The sequence below is a fragment of the Toxorhynchites rutilus genome, chromosome 2 (genome assembly GCF_029784135.1).
Source record: "Toxorhynchites rutilus septentrionalis strain SRP chromosome 2, ASM2978413v1, whole genome shotgun sequence".
NCBI lineage: Eukaryota > Metazoa > Arthropoda > Insecta > Diptera > Culicidae > Toxorhynchites > Toxorhynchites rutilus.
Window position 1 is genome coordinate 177,974,375 of NC_073745.1, and position 25,783 is coordinate 178,000,157.

The window sequence follows — 25,783 nt, forward strand, 5'->3', positions numbered from 1 at the left end:
ATTGACGCGACTAATGAGTACAAATCTGCCTCTACATTCAACCTGACTTCAATCCACACTACTACTCAATCTGACACGAATCTCGTTACCCGCGTACACAATCTTATTATGATTACCCACCATGAACTCAAACCAACGAACTTAGACAGTTTATCCCCTGTTGGGTTGGATTATTGATGAAGGAGTAGACTGAAAGCTATAGCGAGATAGGTGCCAATTAGAAATAATCTGTTTAATAAAGTTTATAGTCCTGATCGCCGAGGTTTCGCTTTTGGCATTACAAAAGCGACAAACATCATCTTGTGCTAAACCTATGTTTTTAAGATGGTATTTACTCGGACAGTGTATTATTACAAGACCAGTGAATGTGCTGAAGTCTTTCTTATTAAGGCTTAGCAGCTGTTGAGTAATTGTAATTCTCGGCTTAATGAATTTTTTCGCCTGTTTAAGTTTTGCAGCCATCCAATTGGCTGTCACTTCCCGGTTTTCCCATTTCTCCAGCTCACTTTTCAACACACAGTTAGTTAGACAGTTACCAGGTATACTATACAGGTCCTCGCGTTAGTATTAGTAAATTGCGTGCAGTTTGGGTGAAATTCTAAACAAAACGTTAAGTTCACTTTGTCTCCGAGTTCAATTTTGTGAAAAAGCATAAAAAACGGGTTCATAACAACACAATTCACAATTTTGTCAGTGTTTCTGAACACAACACTGCACGCTATTCTATATGTGTGATAATTTTCGTGTACGATACAAAAAAGCTAGCTCACCTGCAGTACATGTCCAACCACGGTGAACTCAAACATCGGCACATGCATACGTGAGACATGAGAGAGAGAAACAAACTCATTTTGGGGGAGTCACTTCAATATGCAATGAAGTCCGTTTGACGGGAAGAATGAAATGAGATAGTCGAGTCGTAGAGTGAGATAGCCAAAACTCATTTCCAAATGAATCCGAAGGCGATTTTCTTCATAGTCCGCTGTCTATCTTCAGTTGAATATGACTCTGCCGAGCCCTGATTCCGATCAATGCAGATGGCTTGATGATTTATGTAGCAATCCCTACTAATGCGGATTGCAGTCTGGGCTGGACAAACCTTGCTTGACCATTTCGTGAGTTGGTGTCGTCTGAATAAACTGACCATCAGTATCACTGAGTGTGTTGATTATGAGCTTTTATCAACAGCCAGTTATATTCGACCATTCGACCGATCGACGATTTAATTTTAGAGAGGGTCACTCAGGTCAACGACTTAGGCGTAGCTCTCAATCCACTAAGCACAATCGTCCGTTAGGATTCAATTCAAACATTTCTAGGGGCTTCACTGATCCCTTCTGCTTGAAATAATCTACGGTTCTTTTGTTCGGTCGATTCTCGAAACCATACAGATCTCTTATCAGCATATGTGGAGCATCAGGATTAAGCGGATTCAAAAGTGCTTTATCTGTACAGCACTCAGACATCTGCATTGGCCTGATTAGTGGTTTCGTTTTTCAAATAAACAAAATATTATTTTCCAAATGTGAAATTCACGTGCATTCATATTTACTGTATGTTTTCTACGGTTTCGAATCTATCATTAATTTTCAACAATTTCACGCAAGGAACTTGTTTTAAGATTCCAATAGTTTTCGTAGATTAACGGAAGCGTACATCCAATGATTTAAACACTTTGATTATTTATGTTTCAGGCTGGAAAAACACCTTATTTCATCGGAGCGCAAACCCTTCCACGAGGCATCTACTCAGACAGGAACAAAAATACTGCCGGTAAATTTTTAATAATAACTTAATTACATTTTCAATATCCACAGAAAATATATATATCTTCTGACTAGTAACTGCACACTGCGTGTCGAATTTACCAAAAAACATAAAGATCACTATTGATTTTTTTTTTTTTCAATATATCAATAGTAACGCCCCTGACAATATCATTAAGTTCCAATTGCAATATGAATTCGTTAAGATTATTTTGTTTAACACAAAAAGCAATTTTCAACTCCTTTATCTACAGAACTTTGACTGCTCGACAACTTGACAACTTTGACAACGATAGTTCGTCAATTTTGCAGTGAATGCAACATTTCAATATATTGTCTTTCGAAATAATAGGCCAAATGTTTTACAAAAAAAAATCTTTTCAATGTTTTATACTGAAATTAAAACAGACCAAAAAGTAGAACCTTATTTTCCGATACGGATAATATGGACATACAGTAAAGCGATATGAACAGGTTTGTAATGTACGAAGCGTAGAAGTTTATTGCTCGTGAAAGCAATAATTTTACTCAGCCAAAATCTGAACTTATCACAAATTAATCCATCTAGCAGTGTTTCGTGCTTTTCTGCAGTATAAACGGATAGACCCTCAACTATGTTGCTTTTAGTTCCAGTAAGCTTCTACACAGTCCATCTTTGACGATTTTATTTCCATTTATAGACGCAAGACATCCCTTACGAATAGAATATACAGAATTTTCACAGTCCACCTCACTCCCACTGGCAACTGACCGTTTCACCACACCAGTACAATTATTTCAATAAATTAGATTTTCCGCTCACAAATGCATTTACTTTTCCGTACAAACCTGATATTGCTTCTCTGTTATCTTACAAATTGGAATATAACCGTCAGCGAATTTAATTGTAAAACTAATCCACTCAAAATGCCTAATATCGAAGCTGCAAAAGCAAAATTTTCAAGCGTAGCTGCTTTTGCTTGTACGCCATTTAGAAAGCTAAAGAGTTAAAGTCGAAATCAAAATAAAGGAGTCATTTGACACACACACATCTACAAGATAGGGGATGTTCAGGTTTTTCAATGGGCACTTAGGAAAAGTCAAATTCAGGTTGATCAAATTTTGATCGTTTCATTCCTTATTCTACATTCGTAACAGTGATATTTGTCAAAGAATAGCATTTTTACTAGCAACCCCCCTTTGTTTGTTATGTAGCTTGAGTTTTCGAACTATACATATAAATTAAGACCGTGCGATGCGTCTCTATTTTTAGGGTTACCAGCAAAACCGTTGCGATCGTACGGATCTAAAAGTAGTATTGGACCTTCCTTTCCCTATACTTCAGATCAATTATACAGTATTCCAGGTACGCATTTTCTGTTATATTTTTATTCTTTTATGGAAAACTCACCTTTACTTTGATGTTAGTGTTGGGAGGGAGGTAGGAGAGAGGGAGGGGTGTCATACTATCATAGAAACATTTCACGTACCCAAAATCTCCAGCTCCATTTGCTTGCTTAGTTCTCGAGTTATGCAGAAGTTTGTGTTTCATTTGTATGACAGCCCCCTTCCCCTTAGAGAGGCGAGAGGAGTGTCGAACCACCATAGGAACATTTATTGCCCCTTATATTATTATCACTCATTGATTCACGAGTTCTGCAGCATCCCCCCTGAGGGAGAGGGGGGGGGTGCAGGAGTACCAAACCACCATATATACATTTATCAATCCCTTAAAACTTTTTATGCCAAGTTTGATTCCATTTGCTTGATTAGTTCTCGAGTTATTCAGCCCCTCTCCCCTTCAGAGAGATTGTCATACTACCATAGAAACAATTACTGCCCCCAAATCCTCCAAATGCCAAATTTGGTTCCGTTTGCTGGATTAGTTCTTGAGTTATGCAGAAATTAATGCTTCATTTGTATGGCAGTTTCTCCACCTCTTAAAGGAGGAGAAGTGTCTATAGAAATGTTTCGTGCTCTCTAAGAATTCCGAATGCCAAATTTTAGTTCGTTTGTTTGATTAATTATCCCCCTTAAAGAGGGAGGTGGTGTGTCTGTCCAACACAGAAACATTTATTGCACCCTGAAATCTCCACATGCCAAATTTGGGCTCGCTTGCTTGAATTCTCGAGTTATACTGAAATTTGTGTTCCATTTGTATGGCAGCCCCCCCCCCCCCCCCCCTTAGAGAGGGGAGGTGTGACTATCCAACATAGAAACATTTATTGCACCCTAAAACCTCCACATGCCACATTTGGGTTTCTTCTTCTGTAGGAGCATTGTACCACTGTGACCATTAGTTTAATCTATTGTGGTGAAACCTCCCAAACAAATTTGGGTTTGTTTGCTTGATTAATTCTCGAGTTATATTGAATTTTTTGTTTCATTTGTATGGTAGCTCCCCATTAGAGAGGGGGGAGGTGTCTCGAGCTATCGTAAAAACCTTCCTCGGCCCAAAAAAACCCTAGTATATATATATATATATATATATATATATATATATATATATATATATATATATATATATATATATATATATATATATATATATGTGTGTGTGTGTGTATACATATATATATATCACGTTGAAAATTTAAAACCAATTTAAAAACTTTGCGGTTCATGAAATGAGAAAACTTGACGTTATTTTCTTATTAAAATTCAACAAAATAAATATAAACATGAAATTCAGTAATGATCAAGTTTGCACTAATAACTTTTAAATACACATTACTTACAAATACTTAAGTAGGTAATTAATTTTTGAAACTAACTTTAAATCGCAAAGTAAAGATAAAAATATGTTTCGGAAAAACGCAATCCTACGTCAAAAACTATGGGTGGGTTATACCTAAAACACAACCACATTTGATATTTGAGTATATTGATTAAATAATTGATTAAACCAGTCCCAATTTAGGTCAATTCATGTATTATGAAAAGATTACTTTCTTTGTTGAAAGTCGTATGGCATGATGCCTGGTGGACTTCCAAAATATGTGAACGAAAGAATGGCTAAACGTTCAAAGCATTTTACATTTCCCTCTGAATTTATTGCATCTCCCAAGTGTACGTACTTCTCGAACCGCAAATTTGCTTGATTTGTTGAACTTCAAGCACTTAGTGTTGATTTTGACATGTAAGTTGAACGCATATTGTTCAACCGACGTTATCCCAGCAAATTGTTATCAGAATTTTGCCAAACGGTATACGTAGATGAGTCAGAGTCTCTAGTCGACGCAAGATTGATTTTTCATCTTCCAACGACCACAAACATAAAGAATTACACCATTTCTTTCGATTGATTTATAATTCAAGCTGTTGAAAAATCATTCCACTGAAACGCAAAATACATGCACGAGTAAGGTCGTGAGCTCATTTGGGCAATATTTCTCAGCAAGTGGTGGACATGACCCCATGAAACTCTAGTGCTCTAGTACCAAAGATGCGGCTCAGCAGAACTAAAATGAGCTACCTGATCACATACGGTATTGAGCCATATTTTTTGAATGGCATTCTTCGTTTACTCGAAAATTGCAAGGATATCGTTATCGGATTGGACGAAACGTTAAATAAGATTTCACAAAACAACAGATGGATATTAGCGTCCGTCACCGGAATGTAACGAAGGGAACGGTGGATTCCAGGTACATTGGCTCAGCTGTTCTAAGCTCAACGCGTGCACTGGACTTGATGGACGGATTGAAGAAATATTTTGAAGCTAAACCTAGTTTTAAGTGGGTCAACTATGCATTGACGGTCCCCATGTTAATTGGAGAGTAGTGAAGCAGTTGAATGAAGAAATTCGTGAAATCCGAAGCATCCAAAACTACGAGCTCACGAATATAGGTAGCTGCAGGAATGAGAAAGACTGTTTGGAAAATTGATGAATTCCTCCACAGCCCATGATTGCATAAGAAACGTAATCGACAACACCATTAGTATTGGGAAAACGCATTTTTGTTGTTTTTTTGGCCTACAGGCATAACCATGCAAATTTCCGATGAAATGATCTGTCCAGTTGAAGGATATTATCGGCAAAAAGAGGGTCTAGGTGATTTTGCAGATTATAACATGTTTTTACCATTTGGAAAACGCTTGCGTCTATTTATGCGGACAATCAATCGTTTCAATGAACATTTGTCCGCATAGCTAGACGTAATCACCAGCTTGCTTTGTTTGTAGCGTTGGTATTTACAATTTCGATAATAGTCAAAACGTCTCCGTCGGTAGTTTCAGTTGTTATCGGATAGAATCAAAAAGGTTTGGAAGAAATTTAGTGAATTGTCTGGAAAAGGTGCTCTTGATTTGTTGCGAGTCTATGATAGTACTTTTTTCCTGAAGAATACTCTGGGATATTATAAGAACAGCAGGTTCGTATTTTTTCAATTAATAGAATTTGTAAAGGCAATCTGCAATGTTGGTAATTTTAGCAACATGATTTACCGATATCACGTTCAATCGCATAAAGATGGTGGAGTGACTTACTCCAACGGTATGAGTAAATGCTGAGTATTAGCGTCCGTCACCGGAATGTAACGAAGGGAACGGTGGATTCCAGGTACATTGGCTCAGCTGTTCTAAGCTCAACGCGTGCACTGGACTTGATCGACGGATTGAAGAAATATTTTGAAGCTAAACCTAGTTTTAAGTGGGCCAACTATGCATTGACGGTCCCCATGTTAATTGGAGAGTAGTGAAGCAGTTGAATGAAGAAATTCGTGAAATCCGAAGCATCCAAAACTACGAGCTCACGAATATAGGTAGCTGCAGGAATGAGAAAGACTGTTTGGAAAATTGATGAATTCCTCCACAGCCCATGATTGCATAAGAAACGTAATCGACAACACCATTAGTGTTGGGAAAACTAGGTGATTTTGCGGATTATAACATGTTTTTACCATTTGGAAAACGCTTGCGTCTATTTATGCGGACAATCAATCGTTTCAATGAACATTTGTCCGCATAGCTAGACGTAATAACCAGCTTGCTTTGTTTGTAGCGTTGGTATTTACAATTTCGATAATAGTCAAAACGTCTCCGTCGGTAGTTTCAGTTGTTATCGGATAGAATCAAAAAGGTTTTGAAGAAATTTAGTGAATTGTCTGGAAAAGGTGCTCTTGATTTGTTGCGAGTCTATGATAGTACTTTTTTCCTGAAGAATACTCTGGGATATTATAAGAACAGCAGGTTCGTATTTTTTCAATTAATAGAATTTGTAAAGGCAATCTGCAATGTTGGTAATTTTAGCAACATGATTTACCGATATCACGTTCAATCGCATAAAGATGGTGGAGTGACTTACTCCAACGGTATGAGTAAATGCTGAGTATGTGGAATAATTCAATGTTGAATCCGAAGAGTTATAATGCTAAGAACCAATAGTATTTTAATTTTACCACTGATCTGCTGGTTTCATTATCTACTCGAAGATTCAAATGCAGAAATTTAGGTAATTAGAACATTAAAAAACACAATTGGTTCTCTTTGTTCATCTTGTACAGAAAATAGTAATTATATGAGCAGCGTTTCAATGGTTTCTTATATTCGTCTATTAGGAAACACTTAGTAATAAGACACAATCGTGACATACATGTTTGGACTCTACAAAGAATGTGATTCAAATGTAGATTTAGCCTATAATACTGACAATTGTTGATTTTCGAACGATGTATGAAAGCTGTATGGAACTACGCCTGTTATGCGGACAAACAGTTATTTTTCGGAAACGTTTTTTTCGAAATGGTTCAAATGTTTTCGAAAAAAAAATGTTTGTTTGCATGTTGAGCAAATGTATTACATTGTGTAGAATGCGTAACAGCGAAAAAGTCGATTTTGTTCATTTTGTCGTTTACGTCTCCTATACAAACATGGGCAGTCCAGTGCTTCTACAGCCTGTTTGAGAACATTCCGTTAAGATGTGCGGAGTATTTTTGAATTATTGGATCGGTTGAAGTTTTGCGGAGTAAAATGGATCGAAACTTATGGTATAAAGGGTGTGTCACATCAAATTGCATCACGGAAAAAACGCTGTAGAAATTTAATTTTTAGGAATTATATCTTCAGCTTTCGCTTATAATCAGATAAGAGTGTATAGATCACGTTGGCCATGCTTCACTGTCAATTTTTCGTAAATTTGGAAAAATGTCGTCGAACGAAAAAAAGCGTTGTGAATTAATCCTGTGCGCTTATTTCGAGAATCCGGAGTTGTCACATCGGGACATCGGTAAGATGCTGGGAATCGTCCAATCCACGGTCAGCAGAGTACTAAAACGAAGCACCTTTTCTATTCGAACTGACGAACCTTTTAAAACCAGTAATGAATAAATTGAGAAAGTCAGGACTTTTGAGAGGGATTCTGAAGTTCCTTATAAATGTCGATCTTCCCGATGATTCGTTTCTGCTAAGCAGCGGCTAAAATTGAATTAGGATTCGCTGTAAAAGTTGCAATCAACAGTGTTGTGGAAACAATCAAGTTTATGAGATAAATATCTTGATTTTTGACGGAACTGTAAAGAGTACTACATTTAATTTCTTCGTAAAATGTAGGAACGATCACCTTTGTCGTATCCACGACAACGACACGACACGATATATTTGTTGTATCCAGCGTTTATAGTTTGCAAAAAGCGTATGAATTTCGCTCTTGAACATTTCGCCGAAAAAATAGAATCAGTGGTACCGTGGCGAACAACAGTAAACAGGAATTCCTCGAGTTTTGTGATACTTTGGGTTCGTGCGATATTCTGAAAAACTATCGTCGAAAAGAATAACGTTTGGACCTTTTGTGGGTGAAAAAACTCATAGGCGCAGCGGGAAAAGAATATACAAACTTGTCTGACTTTGTCAAAAAGATCCTCATTCTGTCGCATGGCAATGCTACTTTGGAGCGAAGTCCTCCATGAACAAAGTATGTTCGGTGGTAAACCAAAATGATCCGAACTTGGTAGCTCAGCGCATTGTTCACAATGAATTCATCTTATTTTGCAAACAACTTGCAACCTAAATGCAAGCTTGTTATGTTTGTTTGGACTTGAATTTAATCATTGCTTCATTCGTTTTACTAAAATATTAGCCATTATTGTAACAAATTGCTTCACGTAATACAACTTATACAGTATCATGAAAATGTTAATTAATAGGGGTCGATTTTTAGACCTCGTCGACCCCCAAAAACAATTTTCGTTTGTGTCGACCCCTTGGAAACCGAAAGGAAACCCGTCGACCACTTTGAGAAACCCTGACCTGGAGTCTCAATTTCAATTTTCTCATGCATAAAAAACGTAGTAAGAAACACATAACGTCCCGCCTAATGAGGCTTGAATTTAGAGATGAACCAGCCTTTGGCTGATAATCTCTCTAATAAAGAAAGAAAAAAAAAAATAAATAATGAGGCTTGGTTTAGTTTGAGTGGCATATTTATCCGGGATCAAAGTCACAAAAGGATCTAATTCAAGAGCAGGATGTGATGCGGTATATCAGCTTTAGTAAACAAAACATTGTAAGTCGTTATTAGCCTATGACTCTTTGCCCCCAAACATCAATGTATCTTCTATGCTAATTAATCGCAGAGATTAAACAAAATATATGTTCACCACTCCTAGAATATGTGAACAGTCGTCCAAACTGATGATTGGTCCAATATATCAGATTGAATAAACTAAATTTCACAAGAAATTCCTTTGATACCATGCGCACAGAATTACGGCCGTATGGCTAACGAGAGAGCAATTTCTGCTTTTATTTGTATTTTGACATGCGACAGCTCGACTGAAGTACAGAATGACTCAAAAGTCATTAAATTCTTCAAACATAAGGTGAATATCAATACGGTATATAGATAGTTAATAGTTATACTACCAAATAAGCCACTTTACCCCCACTACCCCTTTTATCCAATTATCCGATGTTTTTATAAATGTTTGAAACTTGAAGTTGGCAACACTTTTTGATAGATGTGCAATTCGTGATTGAATAGATGAATGGAATAACACCTGTGCAGACAGTTTATCGTTCAGTTGAACAAACTCTTCGCGCTCTCCCTCAATTCCCATTTCCCTGTCGAGCCCCATTGGATTATTTTTGGGAGGAATATCGCTGATGTATCTACGCCAATAAGCCGCCGATGATTGAAATGTTGGAAGATAACATTCACCACGTTATGGCTGGTGAATGTTATCACTTCCGTTGTCGCAAAAAGCGATCGAGAATTGGACTTCTATGAAAGCTATGCCCCTAGAACACTCTATATAACCAGATAGTATGAGGAATATATTCAAACAGGCTGAAATAAACTACTCCATTTCGTAATATCATAGAATATTCTTAATATGTTAAGTTGGCATTCATACGTACATAGGGTTAATTCTTGTTATCATGTGGGCATGTTTAAATATTCTTTTATAGATGGATATATGAGTTCTCCTGAACGAGGAGCCAGTAGAGCATATGAGGAACCATATTACAGCCAATACAGTACTCGTGGAAATACTGCAACACCAATAATAGATGAAGAACAAGGGTATTAACATAATTTGCTATTAAAAAATATGTAATCATCTTGTATTTCCAAACCTTACTGCAGTAGGGATGTCACGTTAGCAGAAGATCAATATGCTATGTACGGAGTTAAAGGACTTGGAAGGATTCCTCCTGCTGCAAATCAAATTTATGATCCTGCGAGGTAAGTGAAACTATTTTTTATTCGACTTTAAGTTATATACACTTCGGACATCTGATGGTAATTGGTGGTGCAAAGTTTTAATCGATGTACTCGTCAACTGTGTGTTACGTTTTCTTCTGCCTTTTAATTACGGAGGGTAGTGCAGAAATTGATGTTGTCGTCGGATGATAGTACGTAATTCCTGAAACAAAAATATTATTAGAGCCTCCGGAGACGAGTACAATCGGAAACTCACCATTACTCTTTATTGCTTGTACAATCATGCATAGCAAATAACCCGCAAACGAAAGAAAGGCTAGAGATGTTACACTAACTTGGAAAATCGATTGAATTTTAGTCGGCTTATGATCTAACATTTCTCTTCTGCAAAAGAGGTAGAATCTTAGTTAATCAGCATAATCAATGAGCATAATTATTACATTATTACAATTTTTACAATAATAATAACGTATATATTGCCTTAAAACTATGTACTTTTAAGGCAATATATACATTATTATTCAATCTTTATACATGTTTCTGTGCAATAAATATTAGTACCACAAAAAATGAAATGTTTGTTTGTTCATGCCATAGAGAGATGCTTTCATATAAAATTTAAAATAAATTTGTTCAGTGGAAGTAGAGATATCCTGTTCGTAGTTTCGAGAAAAACGCTTTTAAAATTTTGAATCAAGATCGTATCAGATTAGGTACCGTGACTCTAAAATAGTTATGACTCTTAGAATATTCGGAATTTCAAAAAAAAACTCTTCCATATTCTTAAACGTCGAATCTTCAGAAGTATGCAAAAAAAAGATTTTTTTAAATTTCTAAACAAATTGCAATTTATGAAATAGAAAATTCATTCGTTTCATATTCCAGTAAATACAAATTCCAGATGTCAAAATATGTTCTGAGGTAATTACAAAAGATGGCTTATTTATCATCAAATTGCATTGAACAATCACTCAACAATATTGATGTTGAAGCTTTTATTTCGCTCTGAAAACCTGCGTGCACATGGAATGTGAATAAAATACTTTCATTTTGCTCAAACCATGTCAATCACAAAACGCAACTTATGGCAGTCACCGACTAAAAAAACTTAAAAATCAGTAATTACATTCTTTACCATTCTTTAAATTAGTAATTATGATTTTTACATTGATTGTACAATGTTGAACAGTATAATTATGTAACAGGTGTGAGAATATTACCTGCTGAAATTATTAATCAACGATAATGCAACGACATCGTTCAGCATAGTATCGTTTGTTTCCACTTTTTTTACACCGTTCGTCACTGATGCACTTGCAGAGTTTTGGCAGTTGGTCAACATGCCGGATACTAATGTTCTGAGCTTCAGTAAATGTTCTAGTCGTAAATTTCTTAAATAATGCAAACTATCATCGGAACCATTTATACTATTACAATTAACAATACGACAAATCATCAACACCTCTAGAATACAACGAACGGTTACAATGTATTTGCTAGGCATGTTCTCAGGCTATATCACTTGTACGATGCAGTATTATATTTTCTGCATATTTCACACCCACAAGGCACTCGAACAGGTCTTATAGTGATACAATGTATCGCTGGTCTATTTATAAGGTGCATATTGCTATATCTATCAGCAGAGGGGATAAATATAAATTACGCTCCGTAAATGACTGGATTTTGGTAAGCCCTAGTTAGTGAGTGAGTTTCATTTGAAAAAAGCCAACGTTGAATATGTGTAAACTAATGTAAACCCCTGAAATGAAATGAATCTCTTTAACTTTTTTACTGTTAGAACCCAATTACAATCTTCTATCGATATAGTTATAAAAAACATTTAGTTATCACTACTTGTTCTTTCTATTATCTATATGTATTACAGAAGTACTTAATTTATGGACGCATTCCACCGAGATGGAAAGCGTAAAAGTTTGAAATTACTAGAACATGACAGTTTATAGACGCAGGCGAGAAACAAGTTTACTCGAAACACTCAACCGTTTCAAATTATGTTATCCATCGCATGGCTGTGATGATGCTTGAGAGACAATATGTTTCCCCTAGAAATATTCAAGAGCAAGTTACTAGTATGATGATCTCGTGATTGTGGAAATGTAAATTATTTAACGATGTCCAAACTGAAATTGAATATCAGCCTTGTTTCGAATTTTGCTTTTTAGTTATGTTCTATCATAAATGATACGATAATTTTTATGAAATCGCACATAATGAATGTTTGCTGAAAATATAATTTCATTGCAGGCCGGAGGATATACATCGCATCCGAGTGGAACACATGGAGAGGCAACTAGCAAACCTCACAGGTCTAGTGCAAAAGGCTCTAACACAAAAACCTCAAACACCTTTAAATAACAGCGCTCAGAATGTTCTCAGTATACCCGCTCAGTATCGATCTGGTTAGTTTAATTACCTGTATCTGTATAATCTGTATTCAATACTACAGTATGCGTCTTAAAAATGCACCTTGTTTTGAAATTATTGGAATACAACTGACATCCGGTATATTTTGGTTTTACAACATGTATATATTTTGTTTTTTGTTTGACAATAATTAAGAAATTTGCATTTGACATTGTTGCCAATTCTGATTGTGTTTGGCTTCAGAATCCATTGACTCTGTAGTGTAGTCTTCAAAATATTTATTTTGAATCGTTCAAGTTATTTTAGTTAGTTCAATTCATTGGAACAACATCCACAAAAGCCAGTATGTCTTCTACGTAGGCACATCAGGGGCCAAGTGGCGACCTTGCAAGTCCGAATCGAGATATTGTCTACAGCAACCATGACCCGATAAAAACTGCGTCAGATGGAAGCTTACCTTGTCTTGTTTTCTATCCAATCAACTGGCGATATAGGGAATCAGTCGGAGTGTTCATTTACAACTACCTGTATTATTCTGCGAGTTGTTAGAACACCAGAAATGTACGTTCAGCAACAAGAACTCTCATAGCTGTAAGCTTGCACGTTCTTTGTTGCCCAGGCTAGACATCCGTACCGGAGTCTGCTACTTCTGTTTGGGCTTGCACTGTATGGCATGCGAGATCTACGATGGATTGAGCATAACTCACGTGACGTTTGAATTTGAGTTAATCTATGGACTTCAACTCTCGTTTGGAAAATATCACCTATCCACCAAATTGTATCTTCGCTTGCACCCTTTGCTTATTCGACCATTTTCGCAAAACATAAATGTAAAACATGGTGGAATATCTGCAATTTTTCTTGGTGCGTCCAATTATCAACGATTCCAAACGCCTTAGTACCTAGAATTTCAACTTCCTCGCATGTTTCCCCAGTCACAGATAGTAGAGTGTCGTTAGCAAAGCCAGTGATTTCGACTGCCCTGAGGAGCTTTAGTGGTGTCAACATTCTGTTCTACATCCATAATTCAAAATAAACAAAGTATTCTTAAGGATGGAGACTTGCCAAACGCCTCCTGGGATTTTAGCCTTTATCTGCCCAAATACTGTCGTACAATAGTATTCTGTTTTGTAAATAACCCTCCAGGATTTTACCCAGACAGACAGGGTACACATTCTGTGCAATGCTTCGGCTATAGTTTTTCAGTTGGCGCAGTTGAATGCGTTTTTAACGTATATCGCTATAGACGCGAAATATCGTTTTCCTCGTATTTTCTGTATGGTGGCTTCTTCGGCCGTGTAAATCACTGAGATAGTCGAGAGTCGATCTTTCTCTCCGAAATTTGAACTATCTCTTCGAAAGTCCTTGTTTACTTTCTGTGATTTTGACAGTCTGTTGGCGATTATTTTTCCAGCATACATATTGGCCTTTACGATGAAGATTCTTCTGGAGTAATACCAGGTTTTTGTCTCTTCCCTTTGTCTGGGAAAACTTCTTCATTCAGGCTTCTTTGCAGTGTCAGTGTCATAAATATGTCTGAGTACATCTCTTCTATAGCTTGAATCGCTTGAACGTTGTGAATTTCATCCGGGCTCGGTGTTTTATTTTTCTTCAGTCTCTTTGCAGCCGTCATTAGTTCCTCAGCGGACACCAGCAATCCAGTATTTCCATCGCGACACGATGTGCATTCCTCCAAGGACTCGCGTCGCCGTCTCTGCACAGTTCTTTTAGACAATCCACTATGATGAGCTTGATTTCACGTTGGAGTGCGGCTCGTGCAGCGCGGAACAGTTCACGGCACTCGATTCTCTCGATGTCGGTTCTGCCCCTATGTGTACTTTTTCTGACACTAAGCTACCTTAAGCATCTAAAGCTATGGGTTTATCTCTTACATAAAGGGTGTCCCATATTAAATTGCATCGCGGAAAAAACGCTGAAGAAATTTACCTAGTTGAGCGATCCTTTTCAAACATTTAGACCATAAAATCTAACCCATTAGTAAGCTATTGGCATATTTATTTCATTCAACTTCAATACCATAACCGTATGTTCGCACTTACGCTTAACTCGACTCATAAGGTTCTGTACAATATCAGGATGCAGCTTCTTCTGTACGGAAATTCATTTTTTCTTCATGTCTTCCTCAGATTAAACCTTCTTGGGATGCTTTCGTAATGACTTCTTTATAACAGCCCAGCATTTTCCGATGGACCTTTGTTCCAATGCGTTGGATAGGGTTCATGTCCTCATATCCTTGGGTACGAATGTGACTTCGTTGGGTTCGTACCAATCCAGGACTTCCTTTGAATAGTGGCACGAAGCTAGATCCGGCCAGAAGATCGTAGGGCCATCGTGTTGCTTCAACAGAGGAAACAGACACTTCTGTAGACACTCCTTGAGGTAGATCTGCCTCATCCATGATGAGACAATGATGCTTCGTCAGCATCTGGGTGTACCGTTTCGGAGCCCGTGACTTTCACACAAATTCCCGGTACATACTTGACAGAATGTATACCTTCACACTACTACTTCTACAGCTACTACGGGCGAGCAATCTCGTATCCCGAAGGGAGAATAGAAAGGAACTCGCCACGTGTAGGTTGTAAAGAGTATCGACAAGGCAACGAATCTGAAACATCATTTTAACTTTGTTGTAATTTCCTAGGACGTACCTTTTTATACGCATACTTGTAAAAAGCATGTGTCGCAGTGTAATCTTTTTTCCTCTAATCCACAGATAAATCTGTATCATTCGAAAAATCTGTTTCGTTCAGTGATGACATTCAAGGGACTCCTAAGTCTTATACACCTAATCATCTCGGTAATGTACAAAAGTTGTGTTTGCTAGTTGAATTTGTTGTTTTTCTCTGCAAGTAACTAATAAATCTTTTCTTGTAAACAATGTAAATACAGGAGACTCGAAACCATCCAAACCTGCAATAAAATCATCTACTTTACCAAGGACTTCATCGCAAGGTATTATTTATATTTTGAATTCTGAACAAACAGGAAAGTGATGTTTACCTATTTCACCACATAGAGCGGGATCGTTTAAAGCCAGCACCGCCGCCTAAGCCACTAGTGCTGGCAAGTAACCAGTATAACGCGGACTTGTCACTAGCACCAGAGGTTTACAATAACTTACGAGGTTTACAAAAGAAAGCCAAAGATCTCAGGATCGAAGTACGTGCAATGAGGAGACTGACGCAAACACAAGTAGTTACCATAAGGGAAGATATTAAAGGTACATTTATGAGGATTCGAGCGACATTATTAGCTAGCAGCGGAACTCTTTGGGGACAGACTGAACACGAAAGGGTAAGAGTATATTATTATTATGAAAATATAATAGAGTGCAACGATTTTATCTAATATGAAATTTCGGGCCCATTTCTATCGAAACGACATTGAGGTGTGGTTTGGACCGCCACGATTCTTCATTCGTTAGATGGGGACTTCGCTCCCATTACATTGACCTTAGAATAAATTGTAGGACGAAAAACTAAATTCATGATAGAAATTGCGCTTTTTTCCGTTTGGCATTTACAGTATTGCTTTTGAATCCGGATGCTTGAATGTTGAATTCATGTGAAGTTACTGTTGTACCAATTTAGAGTAGTGTCAAGCATTGTACCTAACTGTTGACAAAAAAATGACAAAAATCAGAACAAATATTTGTGTTTCACTAACCCATGTCCGGAATAAGAAGCATATTCAAAAGATGATTTTTGATCCGGACGGCGGATCAAAGTAAACGATTTCTAATTGAAGGAGTTGCATAAGGGTGTCCGGAATTCAAAACATGAATAAAAAAGTGTCCGGATTTAAAATCACGGCACAATGAAGAAATTTTCAAATTTTGAACAAATATAGTATGATTTTGTGGAATTCTGTGATTCATAACTTGCATGAACGCCTAGGAACGGTAATTTTCCATGTTATGATATGTCAATGTCAATGATATGTCACAATATTTCTGGTAGACTTTTGTGACATTGGGCTTTTTCAGGTCAGAGGTCAGAGGAGAAATGCAAATCCAAAATGGCGGATTACATATTTTCTTTAAACCCCATCGATATGGGTATTAAATAAAAAACTTAACTAGTAGAATACAGTTATACATGAGAAATGCAAATCAAAAATGGGCCCCACCACACAATGACGGATTATATATTTTCTCAAAACCCTATCAATATGGGTTTTTCCCAATCTCCATCAATATGGGTATCAAATGAAAGGGATTGACTAGTAGAACAAAGTTATTCATGAGAAATGCAAATCCAAAATGGCCGCCACCACAAAATGATGGATTACATATTTTCTCAAAACTCTATCAATGTGGGTATCAAATGAAAGGGATTGACTAGTAGAACACAGTTATTTTTTGAAAAACGCAAATCCAAAATGGTGGATTACATATTTACTTAAAACAAACCCTATCAAAATGAGTATCAAATGAAGGGGCTTGACCATTAGATCACAGATATTTATGGAAAATTCAAATCCAAGATGGCCACTGTAACAAAATAGTCAATAACTTTTTTAAACCGATTCATTCAACTTGAACTGTGTATTAGTCAAATAATTTCATTTGATACCGATAATGATGAAATTGCAAAAAAAAATACATAGTCGTCCATTTTGTGCCGACGACCCTTCTGAATTTATGTTTTTCATAATGTAGTTTGTTCTACAAGTCAAGTCCATTCATTTGAGACATATATCCCAATTAACATTTTTTAAATAATGTGAAATCAATTATAGCGGCGGCCAAGATGCATTTTTCAAGGTAATGGAACACGCAGTATTATAATGACAGCAGAGATGAAAGTGTGTTTCAAATTTCGGTTCAATTAGTGAAAAGGAACGAGGTCAAACTTTTATTAATGTGGGACAACCCTACAGACATATAAACATACATACAAACAGTACCTTTCATTTGATACCCATGTTGATGGGGTTTTAGAAAAACCCATATTGATACGGTTTTGAGAAAATATGTAATCTGCCATTTTGTAGTGGCCGCCATTTTGGATTTTGTAAATAATAAAATACACAGTTTTATAATGACTGCAGAGATAAAGGTGTGTTCCAAATTTCAGATCAATCGGTCAACAGGAAGGGGTTAAATTTCTTTTAATGTTGTGAAGCGCTACAAACAAACATGTTACAAACATACAAATTACAGAGCAAGCTAAATAACACCTTTTAATAATTATCTTCAGACACTTCAGGCAAAAAAAGTTTCTCATTTTCATAGAACACTAGTTTGATACGGAGAAATTATTTTTAGTAATAATTTTTCTTTTTATTCATTACGTTTATTCCGCCTAAAAATCCATCATTATTTTCGACACTTCCCATCTCATAAAACAATGCTCAATGTCGTCAACGCATCATCACACCAACGATTAATGGCTGTGTAATATTGTTTATGCCGATGAAACATATTTTTGAACAAAACACCATAGCCGAAAAAGATTTTTCCCCTTCCAGTACAAATAAATATGTGGCAACACTGAAACATGTTACATATTATGATATGTTATGATTATAACCCTGTTTGGAAGCAATTGTCATTTATCTATTGGCGCCACTATATAGAAAACTTTCTATTCACTGGCGTGGCCAATTACTTGTGCGATACTTGCGCAAGTAACTGGAGCCGGGTGTTTACATGGCTCTAGTAACTAGACTCTAGTGATTGGATTCTACTAGTAGCGCGCTGACTGGCACCGTCTAAATCAGCCTTTAGTGCCATTGGCATAAATGCGATTAGCGCCTCCCACGATTTGTGCTTTATTGTCTCTACGAATCGAAGTACTAGATCGGGTTTTTCCACTTTTCCAATTTTCCACTAGAAAAAAATACAGTAAATATCGACGTCAAAATAGATCTGAAGTGCTACCAATCGTAACATTCAAATATATACTAATAAATCTAATCTGAAATAATTTATCTGCTGCAATCGATGGGAAAATATGCAAAGTTCAACCAAAAATGCATATTCAACCAATGTCCCATTTCTGAATGAGCTAGAAAGCTTAGAATTACACAATTTGATGAAGCCCTATTAATTTGTAGCAATATAGTAATATTTGTATGTTCGTTCATAATTTTATCAATTTCAACCACAGACGAACATGGCAAGAGAAGAAGAAATTTATAAACAAGAAGTAATGCGTCTCGAAAAGGACTTAAGTGATTTGGAATCTTCAGTTGAAGGACTAAGGGGAGAGGTAATCAATCGCCGCACACGGGTGAATATGACTGCTGTCGAAGATATGGCTCTAGTTTTAAGTCGAGCAAGGTACGTTGCATTAATATATGTGTTTCTAAACTTTGATAAACCTAATATTATACCCTACTGCATAACTGGATTCATAATCAATTGTTACAATCAATTAATTCAAACAATACGGTTTCAACACTAGAACTACCGGTCTATCTCCGTCATGACTGTAATTGATATACAGAAAATCAACTTAATCAAAATTCATAGCAAACTTCGGCCTATATGTCTGATCTCTTACGACGGTAGTTTTCGTGTAAATAAAACGAATTCGTATGAAATAAATCGCCTGTTTGCGTATAAATTTCTATTTAAAATTGCTCTGTTAGACACACTGTTGTTCTGTATTCAACCTTTCTCCATACTTCTATTGCAGCAAAACTGTCGCAGAGTTGAAAATACGCTTCCCAAGCTTGCAGCAGGATTTACGAAACTTTTTATCATTAGATATGGAACGATTATGCAGAGAGGAAACATTTTTGAAGGAAGAACCAGAAAGACTGGAATCTGCACTGAGGCGATGCAAAAAATTGACTGGAACATTGGTTACCTTGAAAAGGTGAATTAAATGGTCTGAAATTGTATACGTCTGTTGGTACAACTTTTTGTTTTAGGTTAGCAAGCGTGCAAGAACAACGATTACCAATACCTGAGTCAACATTACTGGAGGAACCGCTAAGGACCACAGAAGGCACCCCCAACACTAGCAAGGTTGGTTTATACAAGTTTTTTTTTCATTTACGTGTTGTCGCTTCACGTAAATTTACGATATAAAAATACCAGTGGTAAAAAGAAAAAAAGAGACGCACTTAACTTCATTTAGTAGCATCTTAGAGTTATTGCATCTGTTTTGTTTATAATTTTTATTGTTGTTTGTTTTTAAAATAAATAGCTTCTAAAATAACAAATAATTTTGTACTAAGCATTCCCACATAAACATGCTGAATTCCACATAACAACGAAATCACAAATTGCATACCAATGGATTCAATTTTATCCTGATGTTCATAAAGTTTTGTAATAATAAATAACTAATAATTTAATCTGCATCTCAGTGGGTGAATACTACAAAACCATATTTTGAACTCCCTAGTACAGTTTTCCATTTTGTTATATATCCGAGCTAGTATTCTCAGCTCAAGCATTTTTGAGACGATACGGTATCATAACTTGTTACCAGTTCTAATTAAAATCAATTCATTTTACTAATTTTGTTTTTCATACAACATTCGCGAGAAAGAAAGACAATCAAATCGAAACGGAGAAAACACATCGAAACTGTCGAGAATCTGAAATAAGAAATCATGGTCTAACTCCAGGCGGAAATTAACCTGAACTCTGGAGTTCTAATCAATTCAAGCTCGCTCCGATGAAATCGTAAACCGTTCGACATTTGTTCCAATATCTGCAAAAAGTGCCGTCTGTTTGACGTCTCAATCGCTCCAGCTACTAAATAAAAGTATTTTCGAGAATCTCTCCGAATGTTTCATTCAAACATAATTATAATTGAGGGGCTTAAAATGCAAGGGGTACAAGTGACATCGATTCGATTTCTCTACATAGACTCTCTCTGCTGGTCATAACATAGCTGTATACACACTCCCAGCTGTATTTGGCAATGTGGAAGATATGTCAGAACCTCATCTATCTATACTTCTATAGCAAACTCAAATTGAACGTTTTTGCAGTTATTAACTAAACAAAAAGTTGATGAAGAGAGTCGATCAAATCACTTACTCCGCTTTCCTTCAAAGCCCCTCATCTATAACCCTAATGACTAAACTACACTAATACACTTAAAAACTAACACCATAATTCGTAAGCGCGGAGTTAAAACGCCTTTATAGTGTTGCGCGCGACAAACCAAAATCGAACACGTAGCTGCATCGGTTGAACTCACGACACATGTTCGACATCGGTTCATTGTAGCCGTAGTTCGTATGAGCTAACGGTATCTGGAGATAGTTGTGAGACCGCAGGCTATTTGCAGAAGTTCAGGGCAATCGACGTAGGATGATATCAGATTCGATATGAAGCACCAATGATGACCAAATGAACAACACGTTCGTATCTTGACCAACTGCTGACCGGGACGCATTGAGGCTGAATCTTGGGAATATATACTTCTGATTCTTGGAGAGGTTGTTCTTACGCACAACAAGATATGATCTACTACACTCAAAAAGGTAAGGTACTTCATAAAGGAAGTCGTGCCTTCTTCGGGGGAGATGCAAAGACACTTATTCCCTGAGTGATGGAACGAACTGACAATGCATATAAAGTAAACTGTAGTACATCACAATAGATCAAACTAATGTTTGCAGTTTTTTTTTCCAAAATATATATTTTATTAAGGCACATATGATGTTAGCCTGACGGGGCCGGAAGTTCAATATTTTGACAATTTTTGTCCTACGACTATGTTAGTAATATGTAACCGATTACTCGCGGTTGGCTCGAGGTTAGTATTACAAAGATTCTCATAATTGGGATGTTGCAGTCTCCAGTACTATGTATGTGTGGTCGACATGGGATACTTCTTATTGGGGTGCAACTGATCATTAATCAGCGACGCCCCGCTAGTATGTACCTCATATCAATCGTGGTGCATATCTCTTGGCTCGAGGAATCCAGGGTAGAATAGTCACTGGGCGGTGTAATCTTCAGCTCGAGTAGAGTTGTCATGAGCGGTACAACCTTTGGCTCTTGTTGAATTTTCAGTGGCCTGCAAAACCTTCGACCTGTGTATCTGTAAAGAGTATGTGTATGTATTGCCGCGACTAAGTAAAAGTTTATCGATCGGATAGGAGGGATATGATACACGGATACAATGGAGGAAACATCATTAAACGTTGACTTCGGCGTTTCTGAGGAACAGGTATAGATGAAGCAGAAGATCAGGATCGCGGCTACCAAAGATATCCCAGACGGGGATAACCGATTGTCTGCCTAGTGCCCTCAATGCTCTGGTGAGCTGAGAGCGGGCAGCATGGAACCGGATACACGACGAGACAACATGTTCGATGTCGTGGTAGCCATCGCCACAATCACAAAGATTGTTTGCTGCGAGCTCAATGCGATAAAGATGCGCGTTTAGGTTGTAGTGATTGGACATAAGTGGACATAAGTGGACATAAGAGTGTGTGCTGACGAGGAATGTGAAAAAATTCATCATAAGCAATTTGCCTTTCAAAAAGTGTGCCTTCTGAAGCGCCCACCTTAGCCAGCGAGTCCGCTTTCTCATTCCCCGGAATCGAGCAATGAGAGGGAACCCATGCTAAGGTAATCTTGAATAATTTTTCGACCAAAACAGTTAATGTCTTATTCTTGTTAGGAAATAAGATGAGCGTTTATCAACTTTCATTGAGCGGATTGCCTCTATTGAGCTGAGACTGTCTGAAAAAATAAAATAATGGTCAATGGGCAATGTTTCAATGATCCCTGGTGCATAGTATATCGCACCCAGTTCAGCGACATACACGGAACAAGGATCTTTGAGTTTGAAAGAGGCACTGGAATTTTCATTGAAGATGCCGAAGCCAGTGGACCCGTTTATGAATAAACCGAAGAGTAAGCAGGGTTCTCCTGCCAAAACTTCGAGGCCCATCGTATACGTCGAATGCAAACACCCCATGGGTATAGGCAAGCAACGATATTGTATTCTCTCCAGCTTGAGAATATGAATCCTGGCAGCTGATCGGAAGCAAAAACTGCCATATTCTAACACTGATAATATCGTTGTTTTGTACAACTGTACAATTGTCTCTGCGTGCAGTCTCTAGTTAGACGTAATATTCATATCATTGACGTAAAAACTGTACAAAGGGGGCTTAGGCAGGAGCCTTGCGGTAGGCCCATAAAACTGTTACGAGAAGATTTCGAGCTGCCATGAGAGAAAATCATGTGCTTTTCTGACAGTAAAGTGTACAAGAAATGTTTGCAGTTGTTCAATGCTTCTTGAAAAGAAGAGCGGTTCCTTTGCGTGAACTGAAACTAAATCAGCAAATATCTTTACCGATTTCTTCAGTATTTTGTGTTCATTAATTAACTTTGTCTGCTTCCATCATGTTAAGGTTAAGGAGGCACTTGTAAATGTGAACGTACCACAGCAGTCTGATCGGATATATAATCAATCACCTCTCTATACGACCTTCTCGAGTAAATGTACTGAGCACTGATTACACCAATTCCACCACTGCTCAATAGTCCAGGGAACGAATTTAAGAAAAAATTGCGTTTGGTACTCGATAGTTATTCCCTGGAGCAGGGATTCTCAATGCGGTCGATATCGACCCCTTGGGGTCGATATTAGCTCCCAGGGGTCTACATAAACGAAAACTGATTTTGGTTCCTATTTGTGTTATTATATTACCTTTAAGATACTGTATAAGTTGTGTTACGTGAACCAACTTGTTATAAGAATGACTAATATTTTAGTAGAAAGTGTTATTGTTGTAATTTGTATTTATAATTATTAATTACACTTGATATTAATTGAATTTTATGTCTGTTTACTGATGAGTAAATAATGTCGAGTTTACTCGCTTAACCACCCGCAATGTTTTTGAATTGGTAAATATTTTGAATGAATAAGATAAAGATAATTTTTTTATAGAACTTTGGCTATAGGGGGTCGATGGTATCACTTCACTCTGGAAAAGGGGTCTCTTGCTTAAAAAAGTTTGAGTATCCCTGCTATCCCCGATACCGTTGCAAACATCTAGCATTTTTTAAGCAAAACTTATATATTCAGACCCAGGCGATCTTCGTCCTACTCATAATTGATATTTTAATACAAATAATTTCGATCACTCACGTTTCACCCATATTCATATCCGTTGTTCCATTCACGAGTTAAATCGTGACGTAGGGACACCAAATCATTCTTATTTATAAAGATGTACAAAATTCGCTAAATAAATAGCTTTTCAATTCTCGATAAAAGGGGGTCTCCGTAGCCACATTGGTTGCGCGTTCGCTTAGTAAGCGATCGATCGTGAGTTCAAAACTCAGGACCCTCATTGACCATCTTTGTGTTGTTACAGAATAACAACGTCCACGCAACAATCATCAGCGATGGAGATCGATCCACGGTCGAAATAAGATCGATTCATCCATACAACTGCTCTGCTCTGCAAGACACATCGGGCTGTTGTTGTATAAACAACTCAACAATGATCAATCAACTGTCTCCGCTGTCCGGTCTAACTGGATAATGGATGAACAGAAGGAAAAACTCTTACGCCTAAATGGCTACTGTGTAAATATGTACCATATGCGATGGTATAGAAGGGACTCTAGCGCCGAAAAATGGCAACTGTGTAATGTGCTAAGATATATGATAACCATGTGACATGTACACGATTAAAATTCGGCTCTGTTACAGCTAAAATGCTAATGAGCCTTAAATAAATAAATGGGATAAAAAAGACGGGTGGGTAATGTCGGGGACATAACCGGAGTGACGTAGGACTATACAAAGGGGACAGCTTTTGTTAAATATATATTTTAAATATATTGTTTTATTTTCTTCTCCTACGTGAATACCTACCTATCTACCTGAAAAATGGATTAGTTTACTGTTTACTATTTATGAACATGTTGATGGTTCTGAAAAGAAGCTTTGGTGTTGTGTTTTTGTTATCACTCGATATTCCCATCTTGTTCGGTTAAACCTTCCTGTTTCGCTATTGCGTTTGCCACTCGCCACAGCTGTCACAGTTGGAAAATTTCTTCCCATCCAGCTTGTGACATGTTGTTCAGTAAATTACATTTAATGCGACGTGCCGGAGAAACACTTTGCCACTCACTGAAACTAATTGTTGCCTTGATGAGCGCCGAACCGAAGCTGCTCTGTTCTTGATGCGGGTTTTCTGATTGTCGTGAGCAGCTTTGCAAGCCAACTCGAGCACTCCGACGGCCGAAACTCTATAATCGCTGTTAGGTATACTGGTGCTCCTGCACCAATCCGTTCGGACTAGTTACCCTTGCGGAGCAATCAGTGAATGCGACCAACAGAGAATTGGAAACCTGCACGGTTCGAGTGAGACTTTGCCTTTCCCTTAACTTGTCCTCCTTTGTTACGTCCACGATGCCGATGCCGTACAACCACACGGGTTTACGGTTTGAAAGAAAATAAGATATTTTTTTGGGGTCCGCGTGTTTTATACTCTAGCGGTACACGCTCACAGGATAGAGACAAAATCGGCAGACTCAGCCAGAGGGGCGAGTCCAACGAGACGAACGAATGAGCGTTAAAAGGGAGCGATGGCAAAAAAATACATTCATTACGATTTATTCGCTCGTTGGATTCACATGCAGGCTAAAAAGGGTCCTTTTCAGGATCACAAAATTATCTTCAATCTAAAGAGTTTATTGTTTTGTTATCACTCGATATCCCCATCTTGTTCGGCTAAACCTTTCTGTTTAGCGATTGCATTTGCCACTCGCCACAGCTTTCACAGTTGGAAAATTTCTTCCCATTTAGCTTGTGACATATTTTACAGTAAATTACATTCAATGGCACGTCGCATTACCACCACTCAGTGTCGGATTGGAGGCAATTTTAACCTGTAATTGAACATTTGCGATGACAGTGGTACAGTGTCGACTTTCAATGTGGGGTCATAATTTGGATCTCTATGTTTACAAAAATGTCCAACCAAATAAGTCGCATTACATGTCCGTCCAATTAGC

At 37.4% G+C, this 25,783-nt stretch overlaps 2 protein-coding genes across 10 annotated transcripts in view; one reads left to right on the forward strand and one right to left on the reverse strand.

The window, feature by feature from the left end:
- Positions 1 to 25,783, forward strand: part of LOC129771693 (coiled-coil domain-containing protein AGAP005037) — a 164,857-nt gene that overhangs the window by 86,676 nt on the left and 52,398 nt on the right. For 6 of the 9 annotated variants that reach the window (XM_055775613.1, XM_055775612.1, XM_055775616.1 and 3 more), the window contains exons 9-19: positions 1,695 to 1,773; positions 3,019 to 3,111; positions 10,152 to 10,266; positions 10,330 to 10,428; positions 12,676 to 12,830; positions 15,533 to 15,616; positions 15,709 to 15,771; positions 15,836 to 16,113; positions 18,933 to 19,105; positions 19,464 to 19,646; positions 19,702 to 19,798. In XM_055775613.1, coding sequence (XP_055631588.1) covers positions 1,695 to 1,773; positions 3,019 to 3,111; positions 10,152 to 10,266; positions 10,330 to 10,428; positions 12,676 to 12,830; positions 15,533 to 15,616; positions 15,709 to 15,771; positions 15,836 to 16,113; positions 18,933 to 19,105; positions 19,464 to 19,646; positions 19,702 to 19,798 — 1,419 coding nt within the window. The remainder of the gene's footprint in view (positions 1 to 1,694; positions 1,774 to 3,018; positions 3,112 to 10,151; positions 10,267 to 10,329; positions 10,429 to 12,675; positions 12,831 to 15,532; positions 15,617 to 15,708; positions 15,772 to 15,835; positions 16,114 to 18,932; positions 19,106 to 19,463; positions 19,647 to 19,701; positions 19,799 to 25,783) is intronic. The other 3 variants (XM_055775619.1, XM_055775621.1, XM_055775620.1) reach the window with 3 other exon arrangements.
- Positions 10,430 to 11,997, reverse strand: LOC129771695 (uncharacterized). The gene is made up of 3 exons (XM_055775623.1): positions 11,628 to 11,997; positions 10,664 to 10,791; positions 10,430 to 10,609 (listed from the first exon to the last, which is right to left on the reverse strand). Exons 1-3 carry the CDS (start codon positions 11,909 to 11,911, stop codon positions 10,533 to 10,535), a joined length of 489 nt encoding a protein of 162 aa, XP_055631598.1. The 5' UTR covers positions 11,912 to 11,997; the 3' UTR covers positions 10,430 to 10,532.

Bases quoted from the DNA above. Each gene is read 5' to 3' on its own strand.
- LOC129771695 (XM_055775623.1), bottom strand. From the start codon at position 11,911: ATGCCTAGCAAATACATTGTAACCGTTCGTTGTATTCTAGAGGTGTTG. The intron at 10,792-11,627 runs GTAATATTCTCA...CCTCTTTTGCAG, and splicing joins TTGATTAATAATTTCAGCAG to AAGAGAAATGTTAGATCATA. The intron at 10,610-10,663 runs GTGAGTTTCCGA...TTTTTGTTTCAG, and splicing joins ACAAGCAATAAAGAGTAATG to GAATTACGTACTATCATCCG.